The sequence below is a fragment of the Lactuca virosa genome, chromosome 1, assembly GCF_052849685.1.
Source record: "Lactuca virosa cultivar CGN04683 chromosome 1, Lactuca_virosa_CGN04683_v6, whole genome shotgun sequence".
Taxonomy (NCBI): Eukaryota; Viridiplantae; Streptophyta; class Magnoliopsida; order Asterales; family Asteraceae; genus Lactuca; species Lactuca virosa.
Genome location: NC_136426.1, coordinates 101,070,516 through 101,087,883, shown reverse-complemented (window position 1 = coordinate 101,087,883; position 17,368 = coordinate 101,070,516). Strand labels below are relative to the sequence as shown.

The 17,368-nt window shown below is 31.4% G+C and overlaps 3 protein-coding genes across 4 annotated transcripts; 2 read left to right on the top strand and 1 right to left on the bottom strand.

Moving 5' to 3' along the window:
- The first annotated feature begins 4,806 nt into the window (after nt 1-4,806).
- PDE149 (integral membrane TerC family protein) lies at nt 4,807-8,015 on the top strand. The gene is made up of 14 exons (XM_079075475.1): nt 4,807-5,140; nt 5,223-5,306; nt 5,498-5,634; nt 5,721-5,797; nt 5,926-6,013; nt 6,100-6,180; nt 6,285-6,341; nt 6,469-6,553; nt 6,684-6,733; nt 6,895-6,951; nt 7,043-7,121; nt 7,205-7,263; nt 7,616-7,673; nt 7,758-8,015. The coding sequence occupies exons 1-14, from the start codon at nt 4,981-4,983 to the stop codon at nt 7,847-7,849; spliced, it is 1,164 nt and encodes a 387-aa protein (XP_078931601.1). The 5' UTR covers nt 4,807-4,980; the 3' UTR covers nt 7,850-8,015.
- Nucleotides 8,016-12,163: 4,148 nt separating this feature from the next.
- LOC145153480 (Tmem18) lies at nt 12,164-13,814 on the top strand. Its single transcript, XM_079075474.1, has 5 exons — nt 12,164-12,317; nt 12,690-12,854; nt 13,013-13,118; nt 13,224-13,372; nt 13,494-13,814. The coding sequence occupies exons 2-5, from the start codon at nt 12,714-12,716 to the stop codon at nt 13,587-13,589; spliced, it is 492 nt and encodes a 163-aa protein (XP_078931600.1). The 5' UTR covers nt 12,164-12,317; nt 12,690-12,713; the 3' UTR covers nt 13,590-13,814.
- Nucleotides 13,815-14,925: 1,111 nt separating this feature from the next.
- On the bottom strand, nt 14,926-16,937 carry LOC145153454 (dynamin). Of its 2 annotated transcripts, none has more exons than XM_079075472.1 (7): nt 16,617-16,937; nt 16,094-16,182; nt 15,936-16,011; nt 15,766-15,815; nt 15,414-15,659; nt 15,288-15,326; nt 14,926-15,170 (listed from the first exon to the last, which is right to left on the bottom strand). In XM_079075472.1, the coding sequence occupies exons 1-7, from the start codon at nt 16,750-16,752 to the stop codon at nt 14,979-14,981; spliced, it is 828 nt and encodes a 275-aa protein (XP_078931598.1). In that variant the 5' UTR covers nt 16,753-16,937; the 3' UTR covers nt 14,926-14,978. The 2 variants fall into 2 exon arrangements, with proteins under 2 accessions (XP_078931598.1, XP_078931599.1); XM_079075473.1 differs by lacking the exon at nt 16,617-16,937 and adding an exon at nt 16,530-16,582.
- Between the last annotated feature and the right edge of the window lie 431 nt (nt 16,938-17,368).

Below are 17,368 nucleotides of genomic sequence, written 5' to 3'. Positions count from 1 at the left end.
ACTTTATACCTCAAAAGCCACGAAATGGAGGTGCTAAAGTTGGATCCTTAAGCTCCTCTTCAAAGGATGAGTCTTCAATCTTCTCCTTCCTCTTCAAAATGCACAAGCACACCCAAAAATGCTTCACAGGAGCTCAAAAGCACTACACAAAGGCTAAGGAACGAAATTAGGGTTTGAGGATGTGGAGGTTGGTCTAAAATGCCTAGAGGTGGGTTAATGTTGCTTAAATAGGGCACAAACCCTAAAAATTAGGGTTTGCCCCTGGCCAGCGTACGTGGTCGATACTCGCGATAAATCTCCAGCCAGTACGCCAAGCGTACTCTATAGTACGCCCCGCGTACTAGCTAAAAGGAACAAAATTGCAATGCTTTAAATAAGAAGGATTAAATATGAACATACCAAATTCAAGTGTTACACAAAATTCACTCCAAACCTGGGAAAATGTGACAACCCGAAATTTCTATCTTGTAAAGTCAATCAATTCAATCAAAAGTCAGACTTGTTTTTGTTATCTTTTAGTCTGTTAATGGTATGTTTGAGAGTTTCTAAGCCTAGTACACTCAAGGATTGTATGTTAGGAAGTGTTAGCTTGAATTCATTGAGTTTCAATCGAGTCGGAAACACCATAAAAAAGGAGTTCACGGTCGTGAATCCATCTTTGGGCCGTGAACATCCTTCATACATATAGAGTTGCCTCATTTTTACTTCACTTCTTCAACTCTAGCCGTGAACAACACCCATTCTCTCTCAACTTTCTTCAACCGTGAACACTCCAAAGGCTTCCAATAAGTAAGTATCTCATCCATCTTCTTCTTGTCCATTAGAAACACTTGATTCCTCCATGAAACAAACACTTATATGCATGAATCTTCAATAGTTCACGGCCGTGAACCCTTCATAGGGCCGTGAACCCTTCTTAGATGCAAGTTTGCCCGTGAACCCTCCATCCATGGCCGTGAACCCTCCATAGGATCAAGGTTGGGTCGTGAACACATCATGTGTTCTATGGCCGTGAACCATTCTAAGGCCGTGAACATTCCTTGTTTGGCCGTGAACACCCTTCATTCAATCATATGTGATTCTAACACTCCATTGAGAGTGTTTCCTGGTTCATAAGGTTGTTTCCTTTACATGTTAGTTGTTATATACACTAATTATATACATATATGTGTTATTATATGCTTAATAGGATCCGTTTGTGCTCGAGACTTCACTTGGCATACTTAGCATCCTATATCGATATTTCATTCGAATCACTCGCTACAGGTGAGTTCATACCCCTAAAACTACACTTTTAAATGCTTTTAGGGGGGGGGGAATACAAGTAGAACACAATGAAATTGTGTTAACCATTTACATGTGAAAACAACATCCAAAAGGATTTCTTATACTCAACACTTGTTAAAACTCTTTTAAAGCTTTTATAAACTTCTTTTATATCAAATCATATTTGTCTATCTATTTACGTATAAGTATGCTTTAACAGACTTAGGACTATTGCTAGATACCTTGAATCTTGTTCCTTGTTTGGTTGTGGGCTCGGGGTAGGATCACTAGTCCGAATGTCGGTTAAATCATAGTTATACTTATTAAATACATATGTGGATATTAAACCCATTTTTAAGGTTCATTCTTAACTTAGTTGCTATTGAGTCTGTTCTATAAATCAGTAACAGTCAAACAATCATACTAGTAAACTATAATAGGTATAGTTTAGAGGATTACTACTTACTACTTCTAGAACAGTGAAACTTACATGAGTCAGTTCAAACATACTATAACTAGAACAAGAAGGAACATACTATAACTATAACAAGAACAGGAAAGGAACATACATACTTGTTGTGTCACGTTTTGTAACCAAAGTCTTCTGGAGGGAGAGCGTGAGTTTGTGTATAGATCTATTTGTGATTGACCATCCTACACCTTACTGCTAGCTACAGTGGGACCTGCAGGTCTATGGGTGACAAATGTCATACCATTTCGATGTCTTTAGAACGTCGTGTTTTATACTAGTCAATCAAGCATGGTTATAACCTCATCACATTTTTCCTTAATTTAACTAATTGGTTTTAAGGTAGTTAGTACTTTAGTTTTTACTTTATACAATACTGCTGTACATCTTCATTTTCCCATTACATTCATATAGTGATTTTCTCACATAAAAGGTAATGCAAACTATTTTCTAGTAAAGATAGTCATAAACTTTGGGAAAACATTCATTTTTACAAAAGAACAAACATACAAAACAGTCGGGTCTTGGTAGAAGACTACTTTCCATTTTAGTAGAAAATATAGGATTTTCTAGGAAGTATACAAACATTTACAATAAAACACTTACAAACATTTACATCAAAACACTTCCAAACATTTTCATCAAACTAATGAAATCATTTGACACAAAAATACTTATGAACTCACCAGCTTAAATGCTGATCTACTCTTTCAAAATAACTTGTATTCTCAGGTCACCAGTAGACAAGTACACTGGACCAGGTTTTGAGAAGACGGAGCATGTTCAAGACTCGTCTTTTATTTTGATATATATATATATATATATATATATATTTGGTGTCTTAAAAATACATTCAGAACACACATGTATAAACTATATTATTAATGCAATGGATGATGTTGTTGCTTGTTTTACTATTGTGCATTGTTATGATACTGTACATGATGTCCTCCGCCCCCGAACGTTTCCGCCGTTCTGGTTTGGGGGTGTGACAGAAAACTGCTATCAATAGCAATGACATTCTTAATTAGTCTTAGTTTCCACAAAAAACACCCATTTTTAAGGGGCAACCATTTGTTCCAAAGATTTTGATAAAGAGATCTCTAGTCAGTCTCTTCTTTTGAGAGGACAACTCAATCAACTCAGTGGGTCCCCTCTTGTCCAAATACAGAAAACGAGAGTGAAACATGTGTTTCATTTACATTCTAACTATTTTACCATAGTTAATAGAGTTAAGACGATCTTCATTTTCTTTTTCCCTAAGCCCCAGTCATCCGTGGAGCCTTTTCATAGCTAGGCCTCCTCTTTTTCGATGACTTGGAAGGGAAATTCTCTTCTCGCAATTAGGAGTCAGTGCATGACATCCCATTCTACGAGTTTAGTTACGGCTGGAGTAAGCAGAGAGTCAAAAAAGTCCATGGAAGCTGTTCAAGTAGGATTCGAACCTACGCTCGATTAGTCAGTTACCAGTCGACTGCTCTACCACTGAGATTGAAATAAAAAAGGGTTTTTTCGGTCGGAAGGTAATACCAGGAAACTAAGAACAAATCTTTGCTTCGTAGCCAACCGATCTAGCTTTTGAATATGAGTGAAAAATAGCTTCTGCTTCGCTATTAAATCCCTCACTTTCTAAGAAGATCAAGGGCAAGCCCTCCTACGATTACGATGATTGTAACGGAGTCTCAAAAGATATAGAAACTCTTTCTTTACACGAGAGGAGGAACCATACGACAATGGTTCTATACTCGTAACCACATAACATGTAGATGACAGAATACGAGAATAGGCTTTGTTAGGGGATAATAGAAAGACATCCAAAGATGCTCTTAGATTAATTAACTTCAAGCTTATTTAGAAAATGTATTGCTTTTAATCATTTATAATAAATTTACATTAAAAAAATGTTCAAGAATTCCACAACACTTTATTATGGACTCCTCATTTTTGTCTGAAACTATTAAAGAACTTATGAGACGTGACATATAGTAATAAAATTTGACATGTTAGAGTGAATGTACATTACATATCGATGCCTCTTACATTATGGATTTGATATTATGAAAAGTTAATTCAAAAGGTCATATGGGTTTAAAGCTTTACTCGTAAGTTTTATCTCAATACACCATTATTTTATTGAGAATAAGTTAATATAATCAGTTTTTAAGAGTTCCTACCTGTAGTGGATGACAATGTCAGCAAATGAATGACATTATGTAGTATATGACACCAGATTACAAATGATATGGTGTGGATTTAACCTATGATATCAACTTTTGTGGGTTTGACAACTCAGTTTCTTCCAAGTCATGGATACAAATAATTAATGATAATGATGTAAAATATTTTGTTAGTATTGTCACTAATATATCTTCACATCCAATGCAATTTTTTGTTGTAATATCGTAAATGGTGTTTACCAATTACTTACAAAGAAATCTAACATATCATGTTATTCATTTAAATATGTATCATACTTCAATAAACACACTTTTCATTTAAATAAGAAATAATAAAACAAATGAATACCAAAACTTTAATACTTTCACTATGTGATGAAATATAACAGTCATCCTAAACCCTAAACCCTAAACCATTGGATCAAACCCTACTCAATAGAGTTAAGTGATAATGTTTCTTCCTCTTAAAAACGTAAGTCTACAACTATGATTTTTATGTACCGAGACCATAACTCGTTGTTGCCTACACAATCTGTAGTTCTTGAATGTGCACCAAGGTCTAGGACTAGAAAAATTAAAACAATCATCATAGACAAAAACTAACTTTTCAAAATTCTTCTTGATAAGCGACCACTTTTCAGATTTTTTACACTTCGAATTTAAGTACGTACATATATTAAAAGACAAATGATTGGCTTTAGTTTTAGTAAATAAAATATGTGGATTTAATATATCTAATTGTTTTGGAATGGCCGAAATAAATGATCATTTGGTAACTACCTGAAATGTTAATCATATCCAATAAATCATATAAATCATGGATAAGTTGTGGTCATTGTGTTGATATTCCAAATAAAAATAATATACCAAATATTGGTGTATTTTAAACTATGTGTTTAGATAGAATAACGAGGGGAGCAAAGTGAATATTTTTCAATTTTTCGGTGGATCATAACCACTAGCGACGGTGGACACCCGTCTCATATCAACAACCCAAAACCCCCTGTGCGTCTCACATTCATCTGCAACCGTATTCCGTTGATTATAACACGAATTGAATTTCGAGCCATGAAATTAGCTTCGATAATTCAAAATGGGATGCATCACCCGCTTAAATTTGATTTGGGAGTGGGATTGCTTAGATTTACTCCAGTTTCAACTTCTACTCGGTATCCCAAATGGGTTCATCTTCAAATCACTCATTTCCCCAATCGTTCGTTCAGTTCAGGTAACGTTACTATTTGAATGTTGAGGGTGATGGATGTAAGAGACGATAATTTTTTCCTCTGAAAAACAAAATTTGATTGCAGGTGTTTGTCGAAATCGTTGGACGCGGAAGTTATCGATTGTACGCTCGAAAGGAGTTGAACAAGAAGAAGGATCTGTTTCTTCAGGTGAGAAAATAAACATCTAATGTTTCTAATGCGAAATTCAGAATAAACAAATGCCTACGTACATATACATATACGTCTACACTTACACATACATACACATATACATATCATAATACTATTGATCTTTGCGAAATGAATGGGTTTACCATAAATTACTCACTATTTGTTGCACAACATGATCTTACTGGCAGAGAGGGAGACATCCTCCTCCAATCCATTCGATGACACCACCAAATCTAAAGGCCATCTCATTATTGATGATGTTCTAGAAGAAAAGACCAAAGATGTTGAAAATTACAAGACATCTGTTAAAACTGTAGCCTTGTGCGTAAGTATAACCTCACTATAAGTTCAAATTCATGAAGTTTTAATTACCCTCGTTTAAAGGTCAAAATAGTATTTTCATTGTATTAGGTGTTCTCAGCTGTAGCATTTGGTGTTGGTCTGGGATTGAAAGATGGAGTTGGAAAAGCATCAGAGTTCTTTGCAGGGTATGAGATTGAATTTCTTTTTTTGCTCATGAAAGTATATCAATTATTTTAGTTATATTATCATTTCTTGATTTTTTATTTTTTTTTATTTTTATTTTATTTTTTTTTTTTTTTTGAAATTCACATAGGTACCTACTTGAACAAAGCTTATCAGTGGATAATCTTTTCGTGTTTGTTTTGATATTCAAATACTTCAAAGTTCCACTTCCTTATCAGGTAGGTTAATAAACTTTCTTATCAATCAAAGTCAAATTACTTAATAAATAATCATTTATTGATATTTGTTCATGTTGTAATTACAGAATCGAGTGCTTTCATATGGTATTTCTGGTGCAGTAATCTTTCGATTGTCATTAATACTTCTTGGAACTGCAACACTTCAGGTAATTTTTTACATTAAATAAATAAAAATACTCAGTTTGTTTTTATGAAAATTGCAACAAATCAATATAAAAAGTTACTAAAACTATTAATGTAAACATTTTAGAGGTTTGAGGCTGTTAACTTGCTACTGGCATCAATACTTCTGTACTCATCCTTTAAGGTAATGTTTCTTTCCTTATATAATTAAATAGTTAATACATTAAAAATGATTAAAGAAAGTATTTACTAAAGTTTATTCTAGTTTCCAGTTTAAACAATGATCATAACATTTCCATCTCTTTCTATAGCTGTTTTTTACTGGTGAAGATGATGATGAGGATCTATCAGAAAATTTTATAGTGAAGACATGCCAAAAGATTATTCCTGTAACATGTAATAATTAATTTCTTTTCAATTGTCAGAAGTTATAATTTTTTGATTTGGAAAGATGCTAACTTTCTGCATTGTTCTTCAAGGGTAAATCTGGTATTGATTTCATTCATTCTTTTTCCTGATTTGGCAGCTCAATATGATGGCAATAGGTTTTTTACAGTTGTGAATGGAGCTTGGAAAGTAAGTTAAAAGATATGGTTTTTTTTTTTTGTTTGTTAATATGGTTAAAAACACGTGCAATTTTTTTTAAATGGGAATCTTTTCTTGATTCTTTTTTTTTTTACTCAAAAAGTGTCATCTTGAATTGTTGGTTTCTAACAGGCATCAAACATTTTGGGCAGGCTACACCTTTGCTTCTAACTGTAGCAGTAATTGAACTCAGTGACATTGCATTTGCTGTAAGTTTATTTCCCCAACTCAAAAATTAACATATTTTTATAAAATTCTAAAACTTCTGTTCACTTATTTTATGTAATTTTTTTTTTCTAGGTTGACTCTATACCTGCAGTTTTTGGTGTGACAAGAGATCCCTTCATTGTTTTTTCATCTAATCTCTTTGCTATTTTAGGTAAAGTATGATGCCACAGTTGACTTTTATCTAATTGGTCAAACACAAAAAAATTTGGGCTGAATTTTTTGCTTCTGATGCAGGTCTAAGATCTCTATATACACTGATTTCAGAAAGCATGGCAGAATTAGAGTATCTACAGGTAAGTTTTTTTGTTTAAAAAGTTTTCATGTTAAATGACCTATTTGCCCATGTCCATTGTTATGAATGAATTGGTAGTATAGTATCTATCTACTTGGGAGTCATGCCTTGAATTTTGGAAGGTTTTCATGTTAGGATTTGCTTGTTTATCCATGTTTGACATTACAAATAAATTGATGTTAGGTCAACATTTTCTTCTATATCTTTGTGTTTGAATTTACATATTTGCCCATTATTAACATTAGAAATGAGTCAATGGTGTATTGATTTTGCTTCAAGATTTCTTTTTTGGTAATTTATAATTTTTTTTTTCAAACCAATAATATGTTACCATTGTTTGCTATGATCATCAGCCCTCCATTGGCATAGTTCTGGGCTTCATTGGATGCAAAATGATCCTAGATTTCTTTGGTAAGTGTCTTATTGATTAGGTCACTCATAATCAAAGATAATTCCTTATGGTTCCATTTATGAGGGCAAATACGTCTTTTGCAGGGTATCATGTATCAACTGAGGTTTCTCTAGGATGCGTAGCCACTACTCTTAGTGCTGGGGTTCTGCTGAGTTTGTTGAAGAAATCAGCTTAGAATTTGGTCATTCTTGAAAGAAACTAAAAAAAAAGTAGTGATCTATTGAATAGAAAGAGAATTTTGAGAGATTGTTAAATCTTCATTTTGTGAAAACATGTGATGAAGCATGACAAGCATCTTGCTGATCTCTTCTATAATAATAATAATAATATTATAATAATAATGCATTTTTGTCTGTTAATAATATGATGGATACATCTTGCTAAACATTATTTTCTTTATTTTAAATGCGGAAATAGGGCGTGTGTAAGTAGTACTTGTTATTCATAGTTGGATTGACTAAACATATCATGCATATTATTTAGTTTATAATTGACCAAATTGATCATTTTAAATCCAAAAAATCATAAATCATAAATCAAAATAAATTTAACATCAGACTCTACCAAACTAATTATTGTAAATTAACCACCGAAATAATTTTTTCTTGTTTTAACCAGTGTTGCAGAAATCACCCTTGGCGACCGATTAATCGACGATTAATCGCTTGGCGGCCTCAAACCGATTACGGTTAGGGTGCTTGGCGGAAATTGGTCAAAATCGGTCAAACTCAGGCTTGGCGGTCCTTGGCGGTCATAGACGGGAAATACTTAAAAAATTCAAAAAAAAAAAAAAATAATAATTTTCAAATATTACACCAAAATTTAAAATTTTGAATTTTTAAGCTTTCAAATTTAAAAAATTATACTAAAATTTTAAAAAATTCAAAATTTTAAAATTTAAAATTTTCAAATACTTAATTTTTTAGGAAAGATTAATTTCTTAAATAATTTTATTAATAATTTAGAGTCCCCGATTAATCGCCGATTATTCCCCGCCGAGTCTGATTAATCGCTTATCGCCAGTCGACCGCCGAGCGATTTTTACAACCTTGGTTTTAATCGCCGAGAGTTTTTTTTTTTTTTTTTTTTTTTTTTCAAAAATACCATAGTAAGTTTTTCTCGGTAACAAATTGCAAAAATGATTGGAAGAATACTTTTCCGGTTGGAGTTGTTCTGTTTAGAAAAGGAAAAAACCAAACTATAATAGTTAAATCATAAGAAAAATCTTTTGGATGGTTAAAATCAACACAATCTAATTTTTATAGAATTCAAAATTTATGAGCAACAGGGGAGGAGATTCTTTTAGGGACAGAAGGGGTTGTGTCTCCCTTGTTTTTTTGGTTAGAAGTATAAATTTAAAATATATTAGGCCTAAAAATATAAAATTTGGGCTGTGATCCTCATATTCTCCGATCTTTATATATATATAATACTTTTGGCCCTCCTAAATCAAAAATTCAAACTCCGCCACTGATGAGTAGTTTTTTCAGAAATAAAAAATGCAAACTCTTAATGGCTAAACAAGAAAAAAAAACACTCTTCCAATCATTAAACAAGAAAATAAAAATCAAATCATAATAGTTTTTATGGAATTTGACCTACAAAATATATAAAAGAATTGATAAAACGATAAAAAAGTTCTTTGCCTTTTTCTTTGCATCAACAGTTTGACACTGCTCGTTGATGTTAGCAATTTTGGGTTAATTTGTATATTTCTATTTTGTTCCGCTTAATATAACTCATTCGGTCTTTTCAACCGAACTCAGAAGAAGATGATCGACAATGGGAGTTGAATGGTGCTATTGGGTTCACGGTGATGAAGTTAGAAAACATATTGATTTTGAGTATTTTCCGGATAACACACATACGACTAGGTGAAATCGTTTTGTCCCTATAAAAGTAAACATCTTTATTTGGATGTTGTTAGTAGATAGATTACCTACCATGTAATATCTTAGCATCAAAGACTTGGATATTCCTTCGTTGCTTTGCCATTTATATGATAAACATATGGAAAAATAGATCATGTTTTTTATTATGTGAAGAAGTACGTGTTATTTTGGCAAATGGTGTTTAAATGGGTGGATTTGATGCTAACGGGTGCAAATATTTTACGAGATTTATTTTCTTGGATCGATACAATTTCGCTCTCGATTAATAAAAAGACGGTTTTTGAGACTATTATGTAGACGACTTTATGGATGATTTGGAGATATCGTAATGGTATTATTTTTTGAGACTCTAATCCGGTTAAGAATTGTATTTTTGATGATATAGTAGATTTTTCTTATAATTGATTTACTTTTCGAAATGTAAAAATTAATGGTAATTTAGTTGATTGGTTTAAAAATCCAATTCTAGCTACTTCCTTGCTTCTTGTTAGTTTTTATAATGATATCTGGCTGTTAAAAAAATAACATATATAATAAAATTACATATAATTTTATTGTTTCATGTGATAGAGCTAGGTTCAAATGTGGATTGACATCTATTGTGCTGACGTATGGACAATACTATTCTGTGAGAATGACAAAAAAATATGTTGTTTGGTGATGTGCATACGTTCAATCTTACATAACTATTGTCATTATCACATATTCTCACTAATTAAATCGTCTGTAAGGTTATTATAGATTTTTTTTTTATTATTCTCATTTTGTCAGAATGTTTATCGAGTCGTATTCTGTAAGAATTAAAATGAGTAAAAAACGATGCGTGAGAACAAAAATGAATAAAAATTAGTGAGAATGCATGAAAATGACTATAGTTGTGTAAGGTTGAACGTATCTATATTAACAAACCATCTATTCTCTTAATAATTCTCATAGAATAATTGTCCATCCACGTTATAACCTAGCCTTTATATGATATATCCTTATCAACTATTCAATATTATAACCTTATATCTCTTATCATTCTATGTAAATGTTATATAAGGATCATAAGGATGTTATATAAAATTATAATTTTATTATATAGTATGTTTTTAGATTTTATATCAATGTATTAATTTTGTTATAATTAACCCTTTAAATTTTGCTTAATCATCAATATTTTCCATATAATCAAATAAGGGATAATGGCATAAAAAACCTTAAGTTTGGCAGAAAATGTCGGTTTTACCCTTCGACAGATTTTTTGTTCGTTTATACCACAAACTTGTCATTTTTTTGCCGGATTTGCCATTTTTACCTGCAATAGCAGGTTTCCAGGTTACCATGATTTATTTTTTGCGAAAAAACCCTTAAGTTTACAAATATTTTGCAAAAAAACCCTTATGATTATAAACATATAAAATATAAATATATATTCAAAATTTGATAAAACTAAGTAGTTTTTCTAAAAATTAAATGTCAAAAGTTTATATCAAACTAATATAAGTTTTATTGAACTTATATTATGAAACCAAAATTGAAACATATTTTTAACTTTACATACGGTAAATTTTATATTGGTTTGATATAAACCTTTTATATATAAATTTTAAAAAAGTTACCTAGTTTTATTAAAATTTGAATATATTTTTTAATTAATACTTCAACTTTTCAAAGCAAAATAAAAAAAACGTCTGATAGTTAATAATTAATTATGCTAAAATAGTTAAACATATGAATAATATGACATCAATTACATTCAATTAATTTTTTTAAAAGGTAAACAAAAATATTTTATATGTTTAAAAGGTTTGTATTTCAGAAATAATAATGTATCATATTTTTTATATGTTTAAATACATAATAATATTATCATATATTTTTTTATAAAAATATTATAAACATTTTAAACATAAAAAATAAACATAAACATTTTAAACATATAAATATATTTGTCTAATTTATTATATAAATATATTTATTTTTATAAAAAATATGATAGTTTATTATTTCTAAAATACAAACCTTTTAAACATATACAATATTTTTATTTTCCTTTTAAAAAAATTAATTGAATTTAACTAATGTCATATTATTCATATGTTTAACTGTTTTAGCATAGTTAATTATTAGCTAACAGACGTTTTTTAATGTTTCTTTGAAAAGTTTAAGTATTAATTAATAAATATATTCAAATTTTGATAAAACTAGGTAACTTTTTTAAAATTTAAATATAAAAACTTTATATCGAACCAATATAAAATTTACCGTACGTAAAGCTAAAAATATGTTTCAGTAGAAAACTATTTAGTTTTATCAAAATTTGAATATATATTTATAATTTATATGTTTATAATCTTAAGGGTTTTTTTGCAAAATATTTGTAAACTTATGGGTTTTTTCGCAAAAAAATAATTCATGGTAACCTGGAAACCTGCTATTGCAGGTAAAAAGGGCAAAACCGACAAAAAAATGACAAGTTTGCGGTATAAACGAACAAAAAATCTGCCGAAGGGTAAAACCGACATTTTCTGCCAAACTTAAGGCTTTTTATGACATTATCCCGTTATCCCATCAAATAAAGTGTTAAATTGTACAATTTGGGGATATAAAGCGATAAACCCTTTTTAATTCTCTAGAACAAGATCTACTCTTCAAATCTCACCAAATCACCACCTCAAACTGAATCATAACTTCGGGGATTTCGTGAGGAACAAGTCCGTCGCCCTCGCCGTGGCTCTCGCTCTCACTGTCTTCAATCACTACACTGTAATTTCTTCTTCTCTTTTCCGATTTGAGAATGTTTTCTTCTAAACTTGGCTTTGTCAGGTAATAGTATAAATTTGTCTGTCTGAACTCGTAATTTGACTGGTGATCTCAGTCTCATGGGCCTTTGGTTTATAATTGCATCATCCGATCCCCCAAATCGTCATCATTTTAGCTTAGAGTTTCCTCTATTGTACTTTCCAAATTCAAGTTGTAAATAGGTTTATTTCTTCTGTCTAAAACGTTTATAGAGATCTAATTGAAATTGAATTTGAAACAAACCAGTTTTTGGTTATAAAGTCACTTATGATGAGATCTAATTGTCATGAGTCATGATGTCTTGTTAATTACTACTTCCGTCAACTTCTTGTGCAGTAAATTGAGACAAAGCTAAATCAAATGGATGAGCTAAAGACAGCTATGAATGGGCACATGGATCAAATGCAAGAACTTGTTGAGAAACTTTCATCTGAGCTTCGAATTGGAATGCAACCAGCAATGGATAACTTCATTGGCTTCTTTCATGCCATTGATTGGAAGGTAAGGTAACACCTTTCCACAAAGTACACTAAATTACCAGCTAAGTTTTATATAACACAACCTAATCTAACCTAACCTAGAAAAACTTCAATTTGGTACTTGTGATGTGTTTGTTGTTCTTTAAGCTGCTTGCTTTCTGTTCTATATGTATCTCTCAGGAACCATGGTTAGTGGGGTTGATGGTGTTCCACGTTGTGACACTTATAATAATCCTCACTTCAAGGAAAAATATCAACTTTCAGATGTCCCTGTTCCTTCTGTCATGTAAGTTTACTATGGTATCCCTTGAGCAACAAAACAAATATATAGGTTAAGGAAACTGTTAACTGGTGAAATGTCTATAATACCCTTCCTTCAATCTTGATGCAGTGGTTGGTGTGTACTTTGCTGAAAGACTAAACACTGTTTTGAGTGATAACTGGAAAAGCTTTGCTGGTCAAAATTATTTTGATCGCCATGGAGTCTTCCTCTCTGTGCTCTGGTCTGGTCCTCTTCTTGTTTTCTCATTGATTATTCTGGTAATTTACTTTTGAATGTTCTTAATTTTATTATTGTCAATATTGCACAATTCACTATTTTTTAATCTTATAGTTAAAGTTTTAGTATTATAAGATTACCTATTGCCTATTGTTTTTGCAGGTGAACACACTGTTTTCTTTATGTCAACTTATGGTGAAGTGGAAAAGAGCAGAACTCAGGCACCGAGCTAAACTTTCTACTACCAAACAGGATTGATCTTCATGATTTCTATCTAGCCTTTTAGGGGTAGTTACTTCATTAATCGTTAATGGTGTAGATCTTCATGATAGTTTTTATATACTTTTAATCATGTTTTGGAAGATTTCAGTTTGTTGCTTATATTATATTATATGTTTTTCATACACAAATTGAAGTTCACCCCTCCGCTTCTTTTGTTGTGATATTGATTTTGCAATTAATGGGTCAAAAGAGGTTTGGTTAGATCCGTATGTCCACTTTTTGTATTTTATATTAGGGAAAACACGATTATGTTATTTTTGTGTGTATTAAAACCATTATATGATATAATTATATAATGAAACAAGGAATAGTAATCAATAGGCGAAGATAACATTGGACATCTTTAATAGCAAAAATCTATTCAAATACTATGTATGTTACACAAGCTTTTCGGTTATAATTAATTATTATAAGATATTAAATAACAATTGTGATTGTTCAAATTATATAAACCTGAACACGACCCATATAGATAATCATGTGGTATTGTTCCAACCCTAACTTGGATATGCCAAACCCAAACACAATCCATCTGACCTGTTTAACTATATTGGTTCTGGGTTCACAGGTTAGTGGGTCATATAATCGGGTTGGTGGGTCATTTTTATTTAATTAGAGAAAATTCCAGAAAAAAAAAACTGCTAAACACATCCAAAATCTAGAAAAATAATTGATACATATATCCAAATAAAAAAGTTAACAATATTCGTTCAAACACACAAATGAACACATCTAAATAAAAAGTAAAAACCTTCATGCAAACACACAAATGAACACATCCAAATCCAAGATACGAATAAAAAATAAAAAAACATTAATGAAAAAGAGACATGGCTACAATTCCAATTTTTCTCCAAACAAATTCCTTTGTCGCTTAGTATGATACATGCCGTGTTCTTGGCAAATAGTTTCATGGATTGACCAACCAACCCGTTTATTTCATTAGATAAAATTTTTATTTACTCATTTATTTAATAAATAAATATTTTATTTTTTTAATCTAACAAAATAAACGGATTAGCAGGCCAATCCGTGAAACTATTTGCCAACAAGAACACGACCCGTATAATAAACGGGTCGAAAAACTAAACCCAAACCCATTTATTTCCGTGGCCCTACTTTTGATTATAGTTGTTATCATCATATTATTATTAGAGTAAATTACAGTTGATCCTGTGGTTGGCAGTTTTGGTTCTAGTTTTGCAAATTTGACACCAATTGTCCCGGTGGTTGGCAATTTCATTAGTTTTGCAAACCAAAAATTTGTGCCAACCACAAGGACCAAACTGTAATTTACTCTTATTATTATTGCTTGTGAAAGAAAAAAAGCATTTCTCATTGATTTAAGCAATTGAGTATAAACTTTTACTTTCTCCTATCTCTTCTTTGTCTCCTTCGACACTCCAAACAATCATTACATGTATACATATTTGTACCTGAATAGTACCCATTCACTTTAAACTTATCAGGTGAAATTTTCAAGTCTTCCACTAATATTTCTCGAAGCTTCTCATTTTCTTCCTTAAGTTTCTCAAGAGCAAGTTGTTGTTTTAAAACCTACAACATGAATATTCAATGATTTTACTTGCTACTTTTCATGTTCATAACTTCAAAAATTCATCCAACATTAAAATTGAAAGTTTGTTTTCGCTTCAAAAGTCAACAAAACCATACCAATTCAATGACCTCCTCCTTAGAATGCAAGGGACCCACCTACAAATAATACATGACTTAAAAAGCATCAAGCCACAAGTAGTTGTAAACATTTCAAGAAAAAAAAAAAGTTACATTTTTGCATACCTGATTCTTCGCTTCACCTTCTAGAAGAGGATTTTTCAAGAAGTTGTTGATAACCTTCTCTGTATGATTCGCATATGATGAAGTCAATGGAGGTTTTGATGACACATTTTCTTGTGTCATAGTTGTGTTTATGGTCTTAGTCTTACTACCACTTTGTAATTGTAATGATTGGGGAAACATGCCTCCAGTAACACTTGATAAGTTGGGTGTCATTCCAAATTTCATCATCAACTTTGTAGCTGTTTGCTGGAGAATATTTGAAATGTTGTCATATAATTAAGATGCAAAAACTTTGGGTTTATAGAAAACACAATAGACTAGATGATGATTATGTTCAAGAGAAGTGACATACTACAAGGCTTGTTTGTATTTGCTGTAACACCCAAGGCTTTATACCAAGACCTGCAATGAAAATAGAATATTATTATTATTATTGTTTTTGATTTTTTGATTAACAAAAAGGGTAAAATAAATTTCTAAAAAATCAATATCATCACAATAGGTAATATATAAAATCCATACCAACTCCAAAACCATGGCCAAAACCAACTCCACACCCAATGCCTACTTTAATGTTTTTCGCTCCCACTTTATTCAACTGAAATGGATTTGATTATTATTAGTATTTTATGATCTAATAATAATATAGAAAAGTAAGTATACAACCTAAATGAGCTTACAGAGTTGTTAACATGTCTTCCAACACCTGAAAAAACATCTGTTGCTCCTCTAGCAGCACCCATTACTTGATTTAATACTGGTATTGCACCTGTTAAATTCAAACATAACCAGTAATGCATCCAAAATTGTAATAGAATGAGAAAGTATAGAGGAAGCAAATGAACATTACAACATTTAATTTATGTTAAAATCATAAGCAAATGAACATTAGAACAATCAACATTATGCAATCCTAAGTATAAACATTAAGCCAATCTTTTCTTGGAAACTATAACCTAAAGGGACAGATAAAGCTATATATTGCAACCGGAATAACATAACTATATCTTCAAGGGACATACTTTGCAATCAAAATTCAACAACAAAACAAACCCACATTTCAAAATGGCTAAACATGCAGGAATTAAATAACTGAAAAAAAAAAAACCGGCATACTAGTATCATGGTTTTCCCTCTCTATAGGTTTAAAAATTCCCCCAAATTTCATCGTGTTATTGAACAACATAGATGAAGAGCAATTACCTAGATTTATAGGCCTGCCAACGCCGATACCAGCACCACAGCCGACGCCAAATCCAGTGAATACTTTACCCACCTTCAAAGTAAATGGATTCTGCATCCCTTTTGATACAACTACGCCTCCGCTACTACTTTCCATATTTTAGAAATTCACAAGAAGCTTGTCTAAATTGTGGTTGATAACTCAAAAGATGGCGGCTTTGTTGGGGGTGTGTAGTTGGCGATGGATCCGTAGAATTGGATAAATGAGGCAGCAGTCAAAGACCTTCTATTTTTCACAGAAATTGATGTCCCATTGATGTACTTACTGTAGTGTTATCGGCTTTTCTTGTGTAAGCATCCATTGTCTCAATCCGGTTTGGAAAGAAAACCGGTCAAGTTGAACTTTTGAAATTGTCTCGGCCCACAAGAAGTGTTTTCCTTATAATTTCAAAAGCCTGTTTGTGTGGTTTTGGGGCTTAGTGTTTGGCCCAAGGAGAAATCAAAAATAAAAAGTGAATGTGAACTGTGGGAGTGAGTAAAACTTGAAGGCATGAGACATTTTTTTGGGAGCAATTTTCTTTTTCATTTTTTTGGTTATAGAAATAAATAAAAGATTAAAACAATACATCTTCCACATAAAAACATAAAACCTCAAACATAATTGTCATCACAGTACTTGTTTTTCTTTTTCTCATATTTTTTTTGGTTATTTTGACCGTTCGTAGTCACTGTTATTTGGATTTATTATTCTTCTTCCATGTTGCACGATTCAC